This window comes from Zingiber officinale, chromosome 8A, assembly GCF_018446385.1.
Source record: "Zingiber officinale cultivar Zhangliang chromosome 8A, Zo_v1.1, whole genome shotgun sequence".
Classification (NCBI taxonomy): Eukaryota; Viridiplantae; Streptophyta; class Magnoliopsida; order Zingiberales; family Zingiberaceae; genus Zingiber; species Zingiber officinale.
In genome coordinates, this window is record NC_056000.1 from 27,272,506 (window position 1) to 27,288,755 (window position 16,250).

Here is a 16,250-nt window from a genome sequence, read left to right on the forward strand (position 1 = left end):
AAATAACAAGTTAAAAATATGAATATTTTTTAAAATTTTTAATAGAACGTGAATGGATTTACCTAACTCACACTCCGTTTTAGATTATATTGAATTAAAAAACTATCAATCTCTCAAATCAACCCGTCCTACCGTGCCAAATGACTGACCTACCACAAGCCAATCCCCCTACCACGGATCGACCCTAATTCTAACACTATTTTTTTATATAATAAATAGACCGACTTTCTATAACCTCCTAAGGATCATAGAGGCACCGTAGATACTAAATAAAACACTGAAGTAGAATCATTATGTCCTTCATAAGGATTTAGGATCCTTCATAATAACTAGCACGTAGATACCCCAACCAAAAAAACACTGAAATAGGATCAGCTATCAATCCACCAGGGAGTATTGGTTGCTTTATCATGGAAAATACCACACTACAAGCAGATAATTTTGTTCTTTTAGCAAGATAAATGAACTAAATTAAGTTCACAGGCCCTCGCCTGTTTCCTTCTTCGTAGCTTCCTTGATCTCATCCGTTCCATCCTCCTGCCAGAAAAAGTCCAGTCACATGATAACTGTGATACAATAACATCATCGTTTCTAGACTAACCCAGGAAAAATCAGGGAGACTGACCGTGATATCGGAGGTCCACAGCGTCAAGTTGTCTCGAAGAAGTTGAATTATCAAGGTGCTGTCTTTGTATGATTCTTCTCCCAAAGAATCAAGTTCAGAGATAGCCTCATCAAAAGCCTGCAATCCATATTTGCACTGACTAATAAATTTCAAAATAAAAAAAAAGAGGTTATTTTATATTTATAGAATGTCAAAAAAATATTTTTTGTTTTGAAAAATCAAATGGAGAGGCAATAAATAGATGATGAAATATTAATATCTTTGAGTTCAGTGAATGCAATGCACACTAGGATCTTCCTATATTTGATCATGCACTGCCCATGCAAATCCATCCTAGGGGTATCGAAAGGGAGGCGCTGCAACCGATCAGTCGGCAACGCCCAGGACCACGTATTAGGCTCAATACAGCCTGTGCCTTGATCATATCTAGAATAGCATGGACAATGCTCAACACGGCATAGGAGCTGGGTCTGAAGGACACGGGCCAAAACAGGTTTCCTCTAAAAACATCTTTCAAATGATCTTGAACCAAAAAAAGATAAAATGTTGGGGGGTTATTATCGTTCGGCTGAAAATTTACCAAAAAAATCTCAATAATTCAAATAATATATATATATATATATATAATCCAAAGCTTTCCTATAAATAAACACCAACCATTATCCCTCTTAAAATAGATATAAAATATTTATTAAATAAGATTTGTATCTTATACAAAGAGAAGTATGATAATACACATATGCGAGACCTACAATACCATCACCTTCTCACAAGGGGGCGTTGCTTCTCCATATATAGGTCGTTGATTTGTAATTGGGTGAGCTAGCACAGCAGAGACCCAGAGATTGATTTAAATTATGAAGTTAATCAGATGAATATTTTAGCTTCTAGGGTAAATAGAGAATCAAGTGATATTATCTATGAAGAAGACTGTCCATGCTGCCATGATTCATGATATATTACAAGTTCTAAGTGCCTACAGTGGTGCAAGTTCTTAATTTGGCACAGGTACTCAAGTGTGGGACGGAAAGTGTTGTCCAAACAAGTAGAGCATGGAAATGTGCATTTTACTTGAGGATTGGTTAGATGTAAAAGATTGCCTACAAGATAACTATTACATCAGGCTCTGACAAGGAAGATAATGGCAATTGACATTGAAAGACCATCAAGAACCTATGCCAATTTATGCTGATCATCAAACTCTATATGTGAATTCTGATCCTACTAGAGAAGGTGCATAAGGGGCATAACTTTCTGATTTTAAAAGATATTTTCAATAATTTATAGTTTTAACTTAAGAATTAGAAACAAGACAGCAGCAGTCTTTGCAAGAGGCTTCTAAGATGACTAAAGACTTTAAGCAACGCACTAGATCAGTTTCAAGTCAACATGACTTCTTTCTAAGCCCTAATTTTCATAAGATGTTGTAGTTCACTAACAATTGCTCTTTGGGGTACTCATGCACAGGTATGCATCTTGTTACTTTTCATTTAAGGAGCTATATTTGCTCGCTACAATACAAATTTGCTTTATTGCTCCTAGTAACAGCATAGAACCACACACGTTAAAACATAAATTGTATAATGTGTATCAGGAATGTAAAAAATAATGACTTGCGCTCAGATCCACATGAGCAAAAATATGTGAGACAAACCTGCTTTGCAAGGCTACAAGCACGGTCTGGTGAGTTCAGAATCTCATAGTAGAAGACAGAGAAGTTAAGTGCCAGCCCCAGCCTTATGGGATGAGTAGAAGCCAAATCAGCAAAAGCAATATCCTGTTATGCATCACATGAATGTCAGATACGCGAGACAATTTATAAAATTATTTTGGAAAGCAGGTAAAGAAGAAAATATGATTCAAACATAATGTTACAATGAACAAGATTCACGCACGTATGCGTGCCCTCTAGGCCTCTATGCCAAAAAAAAAAAAAAAAAAAAAAACACAACCGAGGGGGGTTACTCAAGTTAGTTCAGTTCAGTGGAAAACCTAGAAAATGTAAAAGAAAAAACAGTGTGAAAAAAAAAAAAATCTTCCTTTGCACAAATTTAAAGACACTTTATGTGGTCCAAAAGTTAGAGTACTTGGTTTCCAATAAAAAAAGGGAGCTAATTGCATAGTTTCATTAATCCATCTTATCAATAATTTGCTTAAAGGTTCACAAAAATAAACAAAGAACGAATAATCAACGGAAGCTCAATATGTAAATGTTGCATACTTGTGCAGATTTGTATGCCAAAAGAGTGTTTTCAGCTTCGTCTTTCCTCTCTGCTCCAGTCTTGAACTCAGCCAGGTACCTATGCATATAAACCAAATAAGATAACGAGAGAAAGAAAAAGAGACAAAACAAAAATTGTGCTAAAACATACAATTTTTTTTTGAATAAGAGAAATGCGGTTATCTAACCTGTGGTAGTCACCCTTCATCTTCAGATAAAAGACCTTGGATTCTGCACTGGTAGCGGAGGGGACGAGGTGGGAATCAAGCAGCTTCAGGATACCTTCGCAAATTTTGCTGAGTTCTTCCTCGACCTTGGCTCGATAATCCTTGATCAAAGAAACATGATCCTCATTGCCACGGCTCTCCTCCTTCTGCTCGATGGAAGAGATAATCCGCCAGGACGCCCGACGAGCTCCAATCACATTCTTGTAGGCTACTGAGAGGAGGTTGCGCTCCTCAACGGTGAGCTCCTCCCCGTTGATCGTCTTCACCACCTTCTCCATGTACTCCACCATCTCCTCATACCTCTCCGCCTGCTCAGCCAGCTTGGCCAAGTAAACATTCTCCTCGCGGGGCGTTTCCACCGGCGGCATTTTGCTAGATCTCCACGAACGACTTCCCCCCTGGAAAACCAACAGCACAGATAAATCATCATAATAATAGTTTCATGCAAAATCGGTGCAGGAAACAATCGATAAAAAAAAAGATTGTTAAATGTCGGCAAAACGAAACCAAGGACAGAGATCATCATATGCTCAAATTCGCATAACAATTTTTTTTCCCCCAAAAAGAATGAAAAATACTCGGTGAAGATCTACGGGAATCCGCAGACAAAACTGAAGCAGAAACGCCGCCGGATCGAGCGAGAGGAGCCCTTCGCCAACTAGGGCTCGCCGTGCTCACCTTCGTCTTTTTCTCTTTCGACAAAGCTGCCTATGGTTTGTTTTCGGTGATTTTACGAGGGAGAGATTATGAGTGGAGAGATACCACCTGTTCTGGAGACTTACCCGACTGTAAACCCTCCTGTTATACACCTGCCCCACATAACTCGATCAATGATACTGTGTGTAGTCCGTTTATTCGTACAGGAAGCGGAGAGCGAACGACCACTAGCCAAATTCCGCCGGGCCGCCTCCTGCAACCGCAGAAAGGTAGCAGGCAAGCCGAGATCCCCTGCCTCTCCTCCATCAGGAAACAGGACTATCTCGCCCTTCAGACCATATCAGCATCCGCGTCGATTTAATTTCCGTGGCGCCTGACTCGCACCGTGCACCGACTAAGATTCACGTCACGGCTCCAGTCATAGCGGGTTGAACCGAGCCGGACCGCTAAATCCGAGCCGATGGTCTTTAACCGAGAGACTTGAAAACGAAGCTTCCGTGAGTATTTTTAGAGCCAAATTTAGTATAAATTCAGTGTAACAAATTAACTTATAATTTGAAAATATAATGATTCGGCCATAAAGGGGAGTTCCTTTGTCACAGGTGACATGATATCGATTAAAATTAAGATGGTCAATGTCAGAATTTACAGAAAGAGTCTCAATTAAAAATAATTGTCTGGTTATCTTGGTCGATAAAGGAGTGGCCGAGTGGATCATCCGGTCGGTCAGACAAATGGACATCATGGGCCGATCGGACGAATGGACAATTCGTAGTTAGTTATTTCGGTCGGCAAGAAAATGAGCCGTTCTGACCGTCCGTCTAGTAGGAAAACGAGCCGCTCGGACTGCCTATCCGACGCAAGAATGACACTACACAGTAGGAGACGAGAAAACAAAAGAGAAAACTCCGTCTATCATCATTAAATATGAAGTCAAGACCAAGAAGAATACTCCATTTATCATTAATGCATTGAAGTCAAGACAAAGAAGTCTCATCTGACAATTAATATCATTAAATAAGGGCAGATGAACGATCACAAAAAAAGGTATAAAAGGGTATGTCAGGTATGAGAAAAGGGAAGATTTATCTATTTCTCGACTACTCATTCTCTCTTCCTGATTTTTAACTTGAGCGTCAAAGAGCCAACGTAGAGACCCCTTCCCTGGTTTGGTTTTATTTTGCAGGATTGAGGTCTTCATCCCGTCAGTAGTCACCCAATCCCTGACTTTCCAACTTCCTTCATTCAGACAGGATCAATTTGCCACCATATGTGGGAACATGGCTTGTATCCGAATAAGAAGATGGAAGACGCTGAACGACTCACCAAAATAATCTCGATGCACTAATACAAGCTCGAGTGACGAAGATATTGGAGCAACAGCAACAGGCGTTGGCCGATCGGCCAACGCATGAGCCTACTGCCTCTGCAGTAGGTCGACAGGCTGAAAGAGAAAGAGAAGATCGAGCGGATCAACTTTTCGCTTGGGAGCCAAATAGGAGACCGATCGACTCCTATGGGGATGCTCGTAATGAGCCAATCCCCTTCAACCGAGTGCTATCATGGGCTCCCCCAGAAGAAAGAGGTCAAGCGGATAGAGACCGAGGATCTTCTTCGGATGAGGCGCCTGTGCGGATGCACAAAATGGAAAAGCGCCGAGGGAAGACGACTCGCCCGATCGGGTCAATCAACAATTTTCAGAGGGGATCCTAAATGATCCTCTGCCGAAGCATTACATCCCACTGACGATCGGGGAGTACAATGGAGCAACCGATCTCGACGACTATTTGACCAAGTTTAACAAGCGGCCACCTTTCACCAGTATACGGACGGGGTGAAATGCCGAGTCTTCCTTACCACTTTATCTGGATCGATGCAACGATGGTTTAAATGGTTGTCGAACAGCTCAATCCACAACTTCAAAGACTTCTGAGCGGCATTCCTACATCACTTTGCTAGTAGTCGTCGCCGCTAGAAGACGAGCGTGAATCTATTCTTACTGAAGCAAGAGCAACAAGAGGCCCTGAGGGCCTATATCCAGCGCTTCAATCAAGTGGCGATGGACATTCCAGCAGTCTCCTCAGATGTGTTGGTGAACGCCTTCACCTAAGGACTCGCCAGGAGAATTCTTTCGATCACTTATTTGGTGACTGCCGAAGGACTTTGGTCATCTCCAAAATAAAGTCAATGAATACATTAATATGGAAGAAGCTCAGGCGGCAAGGAAGAAGGAGACGACCGCCGTGCCCACTGGAGCATCCGAGCGGCGTCAACCGAGCAGTCATCAAGCACCTAAAGGGCCTCGATCATGAGCCACTCCATGTAGGGGATCGGTGGTCGGCTACAAGGGGGGTTGAATAGTCGTGCCCCCAAATCGATAGCTTCCTACGATGTTAGCTCGCGCAGCGGAATAACACAAAACAAACAAGCTAAACACTAAAGGAAATACAAAGACTAAGAAAGAAAATGCAAACCAATACACGCCGATGTAACATGATTCGGAGATAGCTTGCTCCTACTCCACGGCTGTCCATAAGGTGGATGATTCCTCAATCTGTCGGTGGATTAGTCCCCAGAAACTCCGGCTAGCTCAAACTTCCTTGTGGGTGGAGAAACCTCGCCACAAACTCACCAAGACCTCTTGGACACAGGGAAACCTTGAGCACTGGTACATTACTAATTAGACTTTAATCAAGTCCAATTTCGTCAGTCCTAACCAATCTTCCAAGCCTTGGTTATATAGGTCACGGGTTAGAAAACCCCATCTATCAGTCGACTACCAAAACTATCAGTCGACTGTCCTCCGTGGAGATTCGACCGTTACATCCCAACGACTCAATACCAGTCGATTGGTAAAAGTACCAGACGACTGCCAGTCGACTCCTCCACACTCGTCAAGCGAACAAAAGCATTCTGTTCGCTCCCAGTCGACTGCCTAGTCGACTACACCAGTCGACTAGTACCTGAGTACAATCTCTCAGCACTCGGACCCTCACCCTTACGACTCACTTGACTCTTCGTTGCAGCTTTGACCTCTTGCCTTCAAGCATACTTCATTTGGATCTCGTCCCTCGGATGCACCCATGCCCGCGACTCGTCGCAATGCCATCCTTCGTATATGCCTCAAAGTTGTTTCCCTCGACCCTTGTCCTTGCTACCTTATCGACGGTCCCTTGGATGCTCCATCCTTCACCGGACCCGAAACTATCTACCTGAGTCATATGTGCATCCTACAAACCTACACACTCATATACATATATCAAATACAAGGGTGAACTTAATTTAAACCCTTTGCCCAAACACCAAAACACATGATCGCACGGACCATCGAGATTGCTCCAACAATCTCCTCCTTTTTGATGTTTGACAATACGTTTAAGTTAGGGAAAACAAATAGCAAGTAAACATGCTAAAAACAATGGTCCTACGTTGTCAAGGCTACACATTTGGACTTACACCGCCTAATGGACTTACGTCGCCAAGGCTAAACACTTGGACTTACACTGCTGAATGGACTTACGTTGCCAAGGCTGCACACTTGGACTTACACTACTGAATGAATATGCAACATGCATTGGAACCTATCCCAAAGTTCCCCCTACACCTATGCTCCCCATTGAACTAAGATTTTACCACAGAGTTATTTAAGAACCTATCACAAGGCTCCCCCTATGCAAAGGCACTAAGGTTTTCCCAACTAAACCTTACTTCTCTCTCTTTGCCTAACATCCAATAAGCTTTCTAACAATATCTCAATTGTTGAAAAGTTGTCATCCAACTGACCATAAACTCATGTAGTTATCCCCCTAGGATCTCATACACCTATACGAGCTGACTCGGTCAGAATCCAGTGCTGAAAATAATTTCAAACTAGTATCAGTCGACTGCCAGAAGTACCAGTCAGCTGACCTTATCGAATACATTAAAAAATGTATCTATCACAAATCCCAAGATTGACACAAAAATAAAAACTAGCTAAATGATTCAATTAAATCTTAACCTAAAGTCCTAGTTTTGGCTTTCTCTTGATGTATTTACTCATACTAACCCAAAATGCATCCCTAGCATGGGTTTATATGACATCTATACATCAAAAATCAATTATCATGCAATATGACCCCAATGTCATATTTCATTGCATGAAACACAACCCAATTGTGCCAATTCCCTAAGGTTGAAACTCAAATCTGTCTTCAAACCTTTTGACACATTTACTGACCCATCTAGACTCCCAAGTGAAACCCACTTAAGATCCATTTGTTATGAGTCTCAACTTGACTCTTAGAGCTCCTCCGATGCACAATTACTAGGCCACATCGATGCACCTCCGATGACACTTGACCTATAAATCTAACCTTTTTAACCTTGGACACCTTGTCCTTGGCTAATTTATTCTTACCATTAAATGACTTTCGCTTGTCATTTATTGTCTTCTCCTTGCTATAGTCATATGCAACCCTAGCATAAGACTTTCCCTTAGCCTTGGAGACATTACATCGGTATCCCAAACCCGATCTATCATGTTGGGTTTTTGACTACCCAACACCATATCTAAACCCTTAGATCCAACATTGAATCTATCTAGCGTTTTCTCCAAACGATCAAGCTTTGCCTTCAAAACTTGATTTTTTCTTTCTAGGTTCCTAACCCTAGAGTCAACATGTTCACCTTGGACATTCTTAGACTTACCTATTTTTCTAGGCATATGTCTCCCCTTCTTGGAATTAATGCCTTGGGTCTCCTTAGGTCTACCGTTTCTAGAGTTATCATGAATGAGTTTCCTAAGGTTATGATTGGCATTTGCCCTACTCCTATCATGATATATAAATTCAAAATTTTGTATTGCTACATAATGATAATTATTATTTTTCCTAGTATGCATGGGAATATAAGGATTTGAATTTGAATTACACTTCAAATTAGGGATACCTCCCTTACCCTTGAAGCTCCCCCTTGACTCTTGCTTCTCTTCTTCTCCCATTTTTTCAAATGCTCCAATTTCTTGAGCTCTCTCTTCTTTGGGCATCTTATGTGGTAGTGCCCCATTTGACCACACGTGAAACAACTAATGTGCTTCTTCTCCTTCTTCTTCCTACAACTCAAATTAGATTATAAAGGAATTTAATTGAGTTTAGGAGATACCTCTTTTTTACCCAATGGACACCTGCTCTTGTAGTGTCCCTTTTCATTGCACCTGAAGCACACAATGTGGTCCTTTGACTTTGCTTTAGTGGAGGTGCTCACTAGGTTGACCTCCAAGACCTCTTCTTCATCCGTCTTGGATTCTTCTTCAACCCTTGGGGATGTCGATGATGCTTCCTCATCCTCCTTCTCCTCCTCGGATGTTAAGCATAGATCAACTTCCGTTGGCTCCTCCTCAACTTAAGCCACTTCATCCTTTTCTTCGGATTTTCTTTCTTCTTGTGTAGGCATGAGTTCTTTACCTAGAATTTTCTTCACTTTGCTCCACAATTCGTGGGCATTCTCGTATTCACTTACATCACTTATCACATTAGGAGGTAAAATATCGATTAAAGTTGATATTACCTTTGAGTTTGCCTCCGATCGTGAGGTTTGCTCTTCCATCCAATGTCGTGGTCAGAGTCTCTTTTATTTCTTGTCTCTTGGGACTTCAAATAATTCCTCGACGACCATCATTGTGTCCCAATCCATCTTGAGGAAGTTCTCCATTCACCAACCAAAAGGTGATGCCCCATAAGCTTCGTCCTTCGAACTTTGGTGGTTCTATCAAGCCGGTCATCCTTACTTCCTTGGCGGTTAGTCCAATGGAGAGTGTACTCGCTATGATACCACTTGTAGGGGATCGGTGCTGGGTAGAAGGGGGTTGAATAGTCGTGTCCCTAAATCGATAGTTTCCTACATATGTTAGCTCGCGCAGCAGAATAACACAAAACAAACAAGCTAAACACTAAAGGAAATACAAAAACTAAGAAAGAAAATGCAAACCAATACACGTCGATGTAGCATGGTTTGGAGATAGCTTGCTCCTACTCCATGGTTGTCCGTAAGGTGGTTGATCCCTCAATCCGTCAATGGATTAGTCCCCGAAAACTCCGGCTAGCTCAAACCTCCTTGTGGGTGGAGAAACCTCGCTACAAACTCACCAAGACCTCTTGGGCACAAGGGAAACCTTGAGCACTAGTACACTACTAATTAGACTTTAACCAAGTCCAATTTCGTTAGTCCTAACCAAGCTTCCAAGCCTTCGTTATATAGGCCACGGGTTGGAAAACCCTGCCTATCAGTAGACTGCCAAAACCATCAGTATCAGTCGACTGGTAAAAGTATCAGTCGATTGCTCCACACTGGTCAAGCGAACAAAAGCATTCTGTTCGCTCCCAGTCGACTGTCTAGTCGACTATACCAGTCGACTAGTACCCGAGTATAATCTCTCAGCACTCGGACCCTCACCCATACGACTCACTTGACTCTTCGTTGCATCTTTGACCTCTTGCCTTCAAGCCTACTTTCTTTTGCTCTCATCCCTCGGATGCACCTAAGCCCGCGGCTCGTCCCAATGTCATCCTTCGCATATGCCTCGAAGTCACTTACCTCGGCCCTTGTCCTTACTGCCTTGTCCACGGTCTCTCGGATGCTCCATCCTTCATCGGACCAGAAGCCATCAACTTGAGTCATATGTGTATCCTGCAAACCTGCACACTCATATACACATATCAAATACAAGGGTGAATTTAACTTAAACCCTTTGCCCAAACACCAAAACACATGGTCGCACAGACCATCAGGATTACTCCAACACTCCATACCAGGAGACTCGGCTACATGTCATACAACAAGTGGCGGTCGCTTATCCAAGAAGCAAGAGGTGGGCACCGATGTTTTGCACCTTCCACCAGTCGACAACGCACAACACAGGTACTACTACGACCTGGCAGCTAGCAGGTCGGTTTTGCATGGATACTACTGATGATTGCCACTTCTAGATCGACGTCACTGAAGCAATCTGCAGAATGAAGGAATTTGGAAAGGACGACAAGGTCACGCCACCAACAACCACAAAGGGAACGAATCCCTACTCGCGCCTCCTCTGAACGGACCAGACTGCCCACAAGGGAAGAAGAGAATTGAAGTAACGCCGCTCGGGGGGAGATAGGAATAATCACCGGCGGGTCGACTGGTGGAGATTCTAACCGAGCAAGGAAGTTGCATGCGCGGCGGCTTGAGATCCACGTCGTTGGCTGCAGCAAGGAGAAAGCTGAGGGACTCGAGATTAGCTTCAGGCCTAAGGATTTGGAGGGAGTGAGGTCCCCCACGATGATGCATTAATCATCTGAGCCGTAATTGCCAATTATACAGTCCATCACACTTTTATTGATACAGGGAGCTTGGTAAAAAAAAACTTCATATCTGGTACTTCTTGACGTTCCACTTTATCGCCCCCAGTAAGTAATCTATTGTTTCCCTAGCTTATACCTTTGTCCATGGCTGAGGAAGCTATTGCTCCTTGGTATGTGCATATGTCTTCTATCTTTGATAAGAATACTAGATTATCCATCCGTCGTCAATATGAAATTCCTAAGGAATATAGAATCATAATCCCAACATCGAATGATCGACCTCATCATCCTCCTGATAACTACGTGACTTTTTTCAGGGATCAGTTGATAGGGGGTTTAAGGTTCCCTATCCCCTCTTTCTTGATTGAAATAAGTCAATATTTCGACATCCCCCTGCAACAATTTGCACCTCATGCTTTTCGTTATCTATGTGGCACTTACATGCTCTTCAGTTTTTCCTCCTACTCCTCAGAATTTCTTCATGTTTACCTACCCTAAACTCTCTGAGCCTGGTGTTTTCTTGTTCCAGTCGCAAACTAAAATGGTTCTTTTTGGTGATATGCCATCGTCTCTCAAGGCCTGGAAATCCCGTTTTTTCTTCCTAAAGTTTCCCGGACCCATCCCTTGGTCTCATGCTTGGAAATCCTTCTTACCTCCTCTGCTCGATGTTAGAGAGCTTCATCTGCTTCCCTCTTTTCCTGTTTATTGTGAGAAGTTACTAGTGTTAGGATCGACGGTCGCGGTTAGAGAGGGGGGTGTGAATAGCCGACCCCAAATTCGCGTTTCTTTCTACAAATCAAGTTAGCGCAGCGGAAAAATAACAACAGAAACGTAAATGGAGAAATCAAACCTCAAGCACAGCGATGTAACGAGGTTCGGAGATGAAACTTCTACTCCTCGGCGTGTCCGTAAGGTGGACGAATCCTCTCAATCCGTCGGTGGATGAGACCACAGAAAACCGGCTAATAAACACTCCTTCTGGGTGGAGAAACCTCGCCACAAAGTTCTTGCAACAGCAAGATAGGAGTACAAAGATACATCACAATACAAAGGCAGTAAGAATGTAAAAACACAGCTTGCCTTCTCGTCGACTGGATGAAGCAGCAACTTCACGAAACACCTACAACAGCAGGAACCAGCCGAAGGAAGCTTCCACGAAGTTTCAGGAAAATGAGAGCTCAGCAAAGCTCTGATTGCAGTAAGTTCAGTAAGAAAAGAGAAGCAACAGCCCCAAATCCTGTAGCCATCGACCTGTTATATAACCTGCGAAGAAGAAGACACATAAACTAGCCGTTGTGTCGCAACGGCTAGGGCCTGGACCGATCAGGCACACTCCTGATCGGTCCAGACCTATGCTGATCGGTCCCCAGACCGATCAGCACGCTTCACAGAGAGTTGCGCAACTCTCTGATCGGTCTGTGGACTGATCAGGACTCAGGTGGATCGGTCCACAGACCGATCCCCCTCTTTCTTCTCCCGATCTTCTTCGCTTCTGATCGGTCACCAGACCGATCAGGTAATTCAAAGAAACACACTATTTGGTTACTGATCGGTCACCAGACCGATCAGTCAACTAGCGTATCACTGGATCGGTCACCAGACCGATCCAGGTTTAGAGCTCCCAGCCCTAAACCCTACCTGGTCCAGAGAATGAGCTACCGAGCCCTCTCTGACCTAGTCCGGAGAACAAGCTATCGAGCCCTCTCCGACTTCGTCCGGTCCAGAGAACGAGCTACCGAGCCCTCTCTGACCTAGTCCGGAGAACGAGCTACCGAGCCCTCTCCGACTCCATCCGGTCCAGAGAACGAGCTACCGAGCCCTCTCTGACCTAGTCCGTAGAACGAGCTACCGAGCCCTCTCCGACTTCATCCGGTTCAGAGAACGAGCTACCGAGCCCTCTCTGACCTAGTCCGGAGAACGAGCTACCGAGCCCTCTCCAACTCTGTCTGGTCCAGAGAACGAGCTCCCGAGCCCTCTCTGACCTAGTCCGGAGAACGAGCTGCCGAGCCCTCTCCGACTTCGTCTGGTCCAGAGAACAAGCTCCCAAGCCCTCTCTAACCTAGTCCGGAGAACGAGCTGCCGAGCCCTCTCCGACTTCCCATGCCAAGCTTCCATACTTGGACTTCTCCCGTGCCAAGCTCCCTGCTTGGACTTTTCCGTGCCAAGTCTCCATACTTGGACTTTTCCCGTGCCAAGTCTCCATACTTGGGCTTTTCCCGTGCCAAGCTCCCTGCTTGGACTTTTCCGTGCCAAGTCTCTATACTTGGACTTTTCTCGTGCCAAGCTCCCTGTCTGGTCAACCTTGACCTATCTAGATTTCCCTTGACTGGCTTCACTCACCAGGACTTTCACCTGGCTTCACTCACCAGGATTTCCCGAATCAGGTCGACTCACCTCGGGTCAACCAGGTCAACCTTGACCAAAGATTGCACCCACAATCTCCCAAGTTTGTATTATGTCAAACATCAGAATACAACTTTTCTACTCTCGTCAAACATCAGAATAGAACTTTTCTATTCTCGTCAAACATCAAAATACAACTCGAGTCAGGTCAACTCGAGTCAGGTCAACCAGGTCAACCTTGACCTAAGGTTGCACCAACAATCTCCCCCTTTTTGATGTTTGACAAAAACCATAATCAAGTTAGGTTAACCCGATAACCTAACTTAGGTTTTCCAATGTTCTTCCTTGAACATTCTCCCCAAATTCTAATGTTCTTCCTTGAACACTCTTTGGATATTCTCCCATTCTCCCCCTTTTTGACACACATCAAAAAGAGTGAATCAAGGTCAAGAGTTTCTTCCTAATGAAAGTTCCATACCTTTCATTGAAACCCTTAATTTCCCCCTTAATACTAAAGTCAACAATCAACTTAGTGATAATCCTCATATCACTAATCATGACGAGTAAAAACTCCCCCTAAAAGTCAACTCCCGCCTGACCAATAGGTAAAACTCTCCCTAAAGGTCAACTTCCCCTTGACCATTGCACCAACAATGTCTCAGAGAGTTTCAAACCTTTAGAAATCCAAAACACAAACTGTGTTTTAACTTTCAGCTAAAATTTCAGAAATTTCAGACAGCACATTTCAGAAATTTCAGACAGAATTTGGCACGCCCGATCGGTCACCAGACGGATCAGGAGCTCCCTGGATCGGTCCAGTGACCGATCCAGCATCCCCTGGACCGATCAGGGAACCTCCTGATTGGTCACACATGTCTGATTTCTGAATTTCTTCCTTCCGAAATTCAGAAACCCCTACAAAATTACAGAAAATTTCAAAAATTATAAAATTTTGAGGATACATTCCTCATAACATATACTATCATGGAAAAATAATTTTCTATGAAAATAACTTCCATTTTCAAATCTTGATACAAAGTTTAAAAACTTTGAAATAGTTCAAGTTTACCTCAACTTTGTATCAACTTACTCAATGATAAATGCTATCACTAGAAAAGCTTCATCAAGGTTTTTCAAATCAATTTTGAAATGATTTTAAACCATTCAATTTAGAACCATAATCTTAGGGCTAAATGTACATGACTTGTACACAAGCTTTCCCTATGATCCTCCATTTTGAATTAGGCTCATCTAGGTACAAGAACTATGCACCTTGATCCTAACTCATGATCCTAATATATCACACACATCTAAGGTGTATCAAACACATCCAAGTCAATTTTGATGTGAGATATGGTTTAGGTCATCTTAATCTAAGTTCTCATGCATTTTCTAAATAACAATTTGATTTCCATATCAAATTGTGTTTTTATCCTTAAATCAATTTAATTGATCATAAATGCAAAAGATGATGACATGGCATATAATGATATCATAAGTAAAAACATGTGCCAATGTCATGATGTCATGACATAAAGTATGAAACTTAAATAAAGCATGACATTTAACTAACCTAAGCATTATCATGACATTTTAAATGATAATAAATTAAATATGATATCATGACATGGCATATGGCAAACAATACATGGCAAATAATATATAAAGGTATAGAAAATACCTAATTCTAGCCTTAGTTGCCATTTTTGATAATTTTGATCATTTTGCCATAAATTCCATATTCCTAAGTGTAATAGACCTAAAATCATATACTAAAGATTTTTAGATCACTATGTGCCAATTAAATTGACCCTAGAGAATTCCTCGAATATGGTTGGCACATGCTAATCACCTTAGGAATAATTTTTTTTAATCTCATTTTCAAGGCTTGATTACACCTTGAACATTCCTAAAGTGCCACCTTTTTCCATGATTAGGTTAACTACCTATTCAATTAAGGTTGACACACCTTAATTCATCTAGCGTGATGGAATCACGATCCTAGGAACCCAATACCTATTGGAGCTCATTGGGTTCACTAAATATTCACTAGGGATGACTTCTCTAGCAACCCTCCTAATGACCCTCCTAGGCTTTAAAGCCTTGGTCATTTGGGACTCATCAAGATCAACTCTAAGGGTGACTCCTCTTGTGACCTTGGTGATGGCCTTTCTAGCCCTATGTCTTGTTCCATAATCGAATGGAACATTATGATAAGTGGGCTTGACCACTTGAGTCTTAGGTTTGTGACCCAAACCTCTCATGTTCTTGGGCTTTGATTTTTGACCCTTAGACCCTTGAGTTGACTTCTCTAAATTCTTAAGGGCCTTTTCTAAATTGTCAAGTCTTGACCTCAAGACTTGATTTTTCTTTTCTAATACCTCAAGTTTTAATTTGTCATTTTTCTTTGAGGTATACCTAGGCATATGTCTAGTTGTTTTGGGATTCCTACCTAGGTTTTCCTTAACCTTAGATGAGTTAATTCTAGGGTTGGTTTTTCTAGTATTGTCCTTATCTAGGCTAACATGTTTGGCACCTAAGCACATGTATCGGTTACTATAGTTATCATGCTTATTATTATTGACAATAGCAATAAGGCTACTAGCATGCATCCTACTAGAATTGCAAGAATGTGTCTTAGAGATTACCTTAGGGTTTGCCTTAGCTCCCCCTATAGACATGCTCGGTCTCTTGTCCTTGTGAGATTGCCTCCCCCTCGGACATTGGCTCCTATAGTGTCCCCTTCGCTTGCATTGGAAGCACACCACGTGCTCCTTACCCTTGCGTATCGGGACTCCGGTTTTCTTGACCTTTGGCGCCGGTGGAGTCTTCCTAATCCTCCTTGGACATTTACTCTT

General features: G+C 42.7%; 1 protein-coding gene across 2 annotated transcripts; it reads right to left on the reverse strand.

The window, feature by feature from the left end:
• Window positions 1–368: 368 nt before the first annotated feature.
• LOC122008156 (14-3-3-like protein GF14-C) lies at window positions 369–3,872 on the reverse strand. Of its 2 annotated transcripts, none has more exons than XM_042563770.1 (6): window positions 3,667–3,872; window positions 3,035–3,471; window positions 2,847–2,925; window positions 2,280–2,402; window positions 626–742; window positions 369–537 (listed from the first exon to the last, which is right to left on the reverse strand). In XM_042563770.1, exons 2-6 carry the CDS (start codon window positions 3,439–3,441, stop codon window positions 478–480), a joined length of 786 nt encoding a protein of 261 aa, XP_042419704.1. In that variant the 5' UTR covers window positions 3,442–3,471; window positions 3,667–3,872; the 3' UTR covers window positions 369–477. The 2 variants fall into 2 exon arrangements, with proteins under 2 accessions (XP_042419704.1, XP_042419702.1); XM_042563768.1 differs by having other exon boundaries at window positions 3,652–3,870.
• Between the last annotated feature and the right edge of the window lie 12,378 nt (window positions 3,873–16,250).

Bases quoted from the DNA above. Each gene is read 5' to 3' on its own strand.
- LOC122008156 (XM_042563770.1), bottom strand. From the start codon at position 3,441: ATGCCGCCGGTGGAAACGCCCCGCGAGGAGAATGTTTACTTGGCCAAG. The intron at 2,403-2,846 runs GTATGCAACATT...GATGCATAACAG, and splicing joins TGGCATACAAATCTGCACAA to GATATTGCTTTTGCTGATTT. The intron at 743-2,279 runs GTTTGTCTCACA...TATGGATTGCAG, and splicing joins CTTGTAGCCTTGCAAAGCAG to GCTTTTGATGAGGCTATCTC.